The sequence below is a fragment of the Octopus bimaculoides genome, chromosome 19, assembly GCF_001194135.2.
Source record: "Octopus bimaculoides isolate UCB-OBI-ISO-001 chromosome 19, ASM119413v2, whole genome shotgun sequence".
NCBI classification, from domain to species: domain Eukaryota; kingdom Metazoa; phylum Mollusca; class Cephalopoda; order Octopoda; family Octopodidae; genus Octopus; species Octopus bimaculoides.
In genome coordinates this window covers 54,558,589-54,564,995 of record NC_068999.1, presented here as the reverse complement: position 1 = coordinate 54,564,995, position 6,407 = coordinate 54,558,589, and the positions used below count along the sequence as shown (strand labels likewise).

The 6,407-nt window shown below is 36.8% G+C and overlaps 2 protein-coding genes across 3 annotated transcripts in view; both read right to left on the bottom strand.

The window, feature by feature from the left end:
* The window catches only part of LOC128250031 (uncharacterized), a 15,929-nt gene extending 10,785 nt beyond the window's left edge, over nt 1-5,144 (bottom strand). Inside the window, exons 1-4 of one of the 2 annotated variants that reach the window (XM_052974657.1) lie at nt 4,914-5,144; nt 4,231-4,381; nt 2,333-2,503; nt 582-746 (exon numbers count right to left, since the gene is read on the bottom strand). In XM_052974657.1, coding sequence (XP_052830617.1) covers nt 582-746; nt 2,333-2,503; nt 4,231-4,381; nt 4,914-5,129 — 703 coding nt within the window. In that variant the 5' untranslated portion in view covers nt 5,130-5,144. The remainder of the gene's footprint in view (nt 1-581; nt 747-2,332; nt 2,504-4,230; nt 4,382-4,913) is intronic. The other variant, XM_052974658.1, reaches the window with a different exon arrangement.
* Nucleotides 5,145-5,167: 23 nt separating this feature from the next.
* Nucleotides 5,168-6,407, bottom strand: part of LOC106875392 (uncharacterized) — a 41,744-nt gene continuing 40,504 nt past the window's right edge. The window contains exon 9 of the mRNA XM_052974723.1: nt 5,168-5,181. Within this exon, the coding sequence (XP_052830683.1) occupies nt 5,168-5,181 (14 nt within the window). The remainder of the gene's footprint in view (nt 5,182-6,407) is intronic.

Here is a 6,407-nt window from a genome sequence, read left to right as displayed (position 1 = left end):
ATATATATATATATATATATATATATATATATATATATAATTGGATTAGAGGTTATGTTAGCCTCATGAAGGGATGGTGTCATGTAAGGAAATACTGGTTCAGTAGCTGATATTTTGGAGGGAATTGATTTCCTTAAAATAATAGGTATGTATATAAAAACTTGTAGTTTATAGTCATATAAAAGAAGAAAATGGAGATTGTGAGGTTAATAAGAGATTATTATCAGCAACAAATCAACCATCGTGTTCAATTTGTTGTTGATAATAAACTCTCAACTTCACGATCTCCACTTTCTTCTTCTTCATTCATTCGTTCGTTCGTACGTACATACATACATGCATACATACATACATACATATTATAGTAGATGGATGGGAGCTTGGAAGGACAGATATAAGATAGCCAGATAGACAGACAGGCAGAGAGATAGATAGAGAGATAGATAAAAATATAGACAGATAGACCAACAGAGAGAGAGAGAGAGAGAGGGAGAGGGAGAGAGAGAGAGAGAGAGAGAGAGAGAGAGAGAGAGAGAGAGAGAGAGAGAGAGAGAGAGATAAGATATATAAGACTATCTCACCATCTTTTTCAGTCCTCACAATAAATGGGTCACTCTTTACTGTCTGGGATTTTGAGGTCACAATACTGAAGCATATAGCATAATCTGTGTCGGATAACAGATTATCAAGTACTACACTTTTAACACTTGGCTTTAATCCATCTCTTGATATGTTCTTCCTGTTGCCTGCAAATGAAAACATTTTTAAGAAAGTTGGTTATATATTATTCTTTTGCTTGTTTTTATTGTTGCTGTTTCAGAAGAGGGAGAACAAATAAAGGTTAATTGTCACACAATCAATTTTACATGGTTAACTTTGGATATCAACCATTTTTGGGGTAATATCCAGAATCCAAGAAAACAGTTGAGAGGACTGGTCTATTGATCTTTGTTAGTAACAATTGTAATAGCCATTTCAAATTTTGGCACAAGGCCAGCAATTTTAGTGGGAGAGGGATAGTTGATTACATTGGCCCCCAGCACTTGTCTGGTACTTTATTTTAACAAGCCTAAAAAAATGAAAGGCAAAGTTGACCTGAGTAGAATTTGAACTCAGAAAGTAAGGAGCCAGAAGAAATGCTGCTTAGCATTTTGTCCAATGCTGAAGGTTCTATTGTCTGAAATGTTGGTCCATTCTATCAAAGGACTTGTATTTGAAACATTAGACTGAAAGATCACTGAAAGCATTCCATTGAAAGAGCCAGGCTCAAAATGTTGAACCACTCTGTCAAAAGATCTATGCCTGAAGTGTCAGATCATTTTGTCAAAGGATCTATGTCCAAAATGTCAGACATACCTGTTGAAGAATCTATATCCAAAACATCAAAGCAGAACTCTCCTGAACTTTATATCAAACCTTATGTGGTTGGGGTGGTTAACCCTGCTATCACTATGACTCAAGAAAGCCAGGTCTTGTAATGGTGAGGGCTTTCTTTTATGATAAGTACAACAACAATCATAAAGAGCAGTATTACAAGAACTATTATCACAACAACAACACACTAAAATATTACTACTACAGTTCAATTGGGCAAAATGCTCAGTGGCATTTCGTCCATCTCTATGATCTGAGATCAAATTCTACTGAGGTTGACTTTGCCTTTCACCCTTTCAGAGTTAATAAAATAAATACCAGCTGAGCATTGGGGTCAGTGTAATCAACATTCCCCCCACCCCAGAAATTGCTGGCCTTGTGCCAAAATTTGAAACCAATATTACTATTACCACTACTACTACTACACCAATACTGCTACCACTAATACACATGACTATCATCTTCACAACAATCATAACCACAAAAACCGTTATATCAGCACATCACAGCAGCAATATTAAATCAGATCACAACAATCATAGGATCAAAATACCACCACCACCACAATACCTCCACCATAACCATACTATCACAGCTACCACTATCACATCCTAACACCATCACCACAATTACCACAACCACCACCATCACAACATCCCCATTACACTATTGCCAACATCATATAATTACCAGCACCAGCACAACCACTATTACAACCACCATCATAACAACAAACAAGTACACTACCATCACCACTATGGCAACAACTACAAGATCAAGCCAATGAAGAAGACTTGACTTGCTAGAAATAGCAGCCAGTTAGATTTGCCTCAAATCACACTCTACCATCTTAAAAAATGATGGAAGAACACATTCAACAACATGTTCTACACAGGGGATCAGAGATGATCCTGGGGTTAAACAACAACAACAACAACTAGAAGCTGTAGTAGCTTACCATTGGTACAGTAGTGTCCAGGGCTGTAATCAACTTGGAAGTATGCAGGTAAACCAAGTAAATTGCTACATTTTACCTCAGGTAGAACAACATGAAGACCAACATCACCTTCCAGGTTAGCAGAAAATATTAGTGGGGTATCTAACTTGGGCATACCTCCACGTTGGGCAACTGACAAAAAGAGAGAAAAAGATGGACAATATAAAAGTGTTGCAGTATGAAGGTCACAAGTCATGTGAGATCAAGAATAGAATTTTTTTTTTTTTTTTTTTTGTTATTGATTATGGTGGAAGGAGAAAGACTGGTGGGATTGATGCAGTTTATGTAAGAGGAAGGATTGGACAGAGTGGTTAGTGTGAATCCTGTTAGAGTCAGATGGAAGAGGCCTGGGCCCATGACCTTCAAATATATGTAACATTGGTACAGTTTATGTAGGAAGAAGGATTAAACATATGGGGTCAGTGTGGAGCCCAAAAAATATAACACAAAGACAAGGTAAAAGAACAGAGTGCATTAGGTTCATGCTCAGGAAATGGAGAAAAAGGTAGGAAAAACTCTTTTAGATTTCAAGTATACACTTTTCTGAAAGAAAGGATAGACACGGAGAGAGAAAGAAGATGGAGAAAAGGAGAGCATGCAAATGCAACCATCATGGCATGCTGAAACAATTGGAAGTGCAGTTAGCGTGGACGCTGACAGAATCCAGCGGAAGGGGTCTGAAATGAAGATCTTCACAAGCACTCCAATACTGAAAATCTGTAAGTCAATGTTGTAAGAAAAACTTAGGTGGGAAGAGAATTCCAGAGGCAAGACATTCTGAAGTGAGAGGATCGGGTTTGGCATGAGAGGAGAAAGGATGAGCATGTCATGTAACTTGCTAACTCTGAGGAACAAAGGCTTTTGCAGTAAGAGTAAAACAGATGGGGTGAATAGACAATGTGATTGTAAACCAGAGATTGCTGTGTGTCAGTGAAGGAATCTTTGTCATCCAACCATTTTGTTAATGGATGGATAGAAACAAAAAGGATTTCCAAAAGCTTTTATGCATGGAGAGAGAGAAGGGGGAGGAAGGAAGGAAGAGGGAGAGGGAGAGAAGTGTATAAAAGAAAGTAGGTATGACAAAAGCATTGAGAAGGAGAGTGGTAGGAGAAAGCTGGACAAATAGATGGACACAGGTAGATAGACAGACAAATTAGCAGCCAGACAGATACATTGACAGACAGACAGATAGGTAGACAAACAAACAAATAAATTAACAAACAGATAGGGAGACAGATAAATTGACCTGACAAAAGACAGATAGGCAGACAGATAGACAGACACATAAATTGATAAACAGGCAAACATGAAGACAGACAATATATTGGTAGAGACACAGATAAACAGGCAGGTAAATAACAGGGGAATAAATTCCTTGATAGCTAAAAGCAAGACATTAACAACAATATATTTGACTCAGTCGGACATAAAAACATGGCTCATATCAAGCTGCAGTTATTTACAACAATGTCATGACAAGAAAAAGATGCATATAATAGATTGTCTTGAGCAGTGGTTCTCAACCAGGGTCCATATAAGATTTTGGGGGATTCACATAACAAAATAATAAACTGGGGATCCCCAATAGTATCTTAAGGGCCCCTGAAAAAATGTTACTTTCGATGTGTATATCGGTATGTATTGCAAGAAACAGCAAGATCTCTTCCTTGAATATTCCACACAGTTCAACCTACACAATAGGAATTTTGAAAGAAATTCTATAAAACTAGTTTTTAAACATCAAATGGCTATGGGGATCCACCAGAATAAAATAGTAATCAAAGGAATCCATAGATCAAAAATGGTTGAGAACCCCTAGTCTAAAGATTGTGGAGCTGTAGAAAGAAGAGAGAACATACCTTTACCTGTGTTCACCAGACATTCACTCTGAGTGAGACCACTGCTACCTTTAATTCCATTGTAGGACACAGCTACCGATAAGGAATTTCGAAATTTACCATAGAGGTACATGTGGAACATACTGTCGTTAGTTGTTAGCCATGAAATATTCTAGAAGAAAAAGAGAGAGAGAAAGAAAAACATATAAGGGAACATAAATCATATCATTATCATCACCATCATCCTCATCCTCATCATCCCCCTCATCATCATTTGATATCTGTTCTCCATACTGGCATGGTTTGAACAGTTCCACAAGATCTGCCAAGTCAGTGCATTGTGTCATGCTCCAAGGTCTGGTTTGGCATGGTTTCTACGGTTGGATGCCTTTCTTTACGCTAAGCATTTTACAGTGTACTGGATGCTTTTTTTCATGGCACCACCACTAGAGAAGTTACCTTGAACCTTGCAAGATTAAAGGGCCTAAAGACAGCCCCCCCCCTTTAACAAAAGATAAGAAGGCTGACCAAGAGCTAAAATATCAGGAGGTAACAGATGATGTAGCTCTAGATAGACTATGCCAGACTAAAAGACATGGTGATCACAGCTGATCATAGGACTGTAGGATCAAGACTAATCTGGGCCTAAATAACCACAGTAAATAATGAAAAGGATATACAAACTGATTGGACAAATATCACACCTTACACGATACCATGTCCAATGGTATTTCACCAACACACCAGATGATATTCTTAGAAACTCCAGGTCGCACCGGCATCCAACTGATCCAATATTCATTATCATGTGTCTCCACAGTAATAAAATCTGGTTTATCATTTGCTTTAATTGAAAAACAGATAATAGTTAATTGATCAATTAATTTGGGGCATGTTGTTAGTAATGTTACTTCTATCATGACCCAAACCTACATAATACAAAAAAAAGAGATTCATTCTAATTGCCATGAGCTAGAATAATAGAGCTGGAAACAGGGTTGTATTCTTAGTAATTATTTCCATCATGACCAAATCCAAGATAATTGAAAGTAGGGTCACATCAATAGTAATTCTTATTTCATTATGACACAAATCTACATTTTCTCATTAATATATTGGTTTCAAATGTTGGCACAAGGCCAGCAATTTCGCAGGAGGGAGTATGTTGATTCCATTGATCCCAGTACTCAAAGGGTACTTATTTTATCAACCCCGAAAAGGATGAAAGGCAAAGTCAACCTCAGCAGCATTTAAACTCACAAAGTGAAGATGGACAAGATTCCAAGATACTGCCCAGTGCAGTAAAGAGTCAGTCAGCTCACTGCCTTAACCCTTTAGCATTTAAACTAACCATATCCAGCCAAAATATTCTACTAGCAATATAAACAAGAATGCATTTTGCACCAAAAGCCAATGTGAGAGTTTCTCTCATGATATCTACCACAGTATATTTTGCTCTAACAGAACATCCATATTTACGCGGGGATATATGTGTGTGTGTGTGTGGAGGTTGGGGTGGGTGGTGGGGGTGATAGGATCCTTCAGTTTCAATCTACCAAATACGCTCGTAAAAGCTTTGGTTGACCCAAAGCTATCACTAGAGACACTCGTCCAAGGTGCTGCACAACAACTCTGAATGCAAAACAATGTACTTTTAGGAAGTTAACACCACAGCCATGCTTGCACCTATATGCACACACACACACACACACACACACACACACACACACATGTGAGTAATAATTTCTTTGTGCAATATCTTATTGCAAATAAAACTTGGTTCTATTTGTTCTATTTTCATAAATCATATTTTTAACTTGGAATATTTTCTTATGTAACAAGTTTGAGCTCTGGGTGGAGATGATGGTGGAAGTTCATATTGTTATGTAAACATCTTCCATACTGATGTTCAGTAATAGAATCACACACACACACACACAAATATATGCATGTAAATATACATTCATAGATTCATCTATATACACATACATATATATATATATGTACACACATATATATATACACATATATACACACACACACACACACACACATATATATATATATATATATATATAAACATATATATATATATATATATATATACATATATGTGTATATATATATATATACATATATGTGTATATATATATATATACATATATGTGTATATATATATATATATATACATATATGTG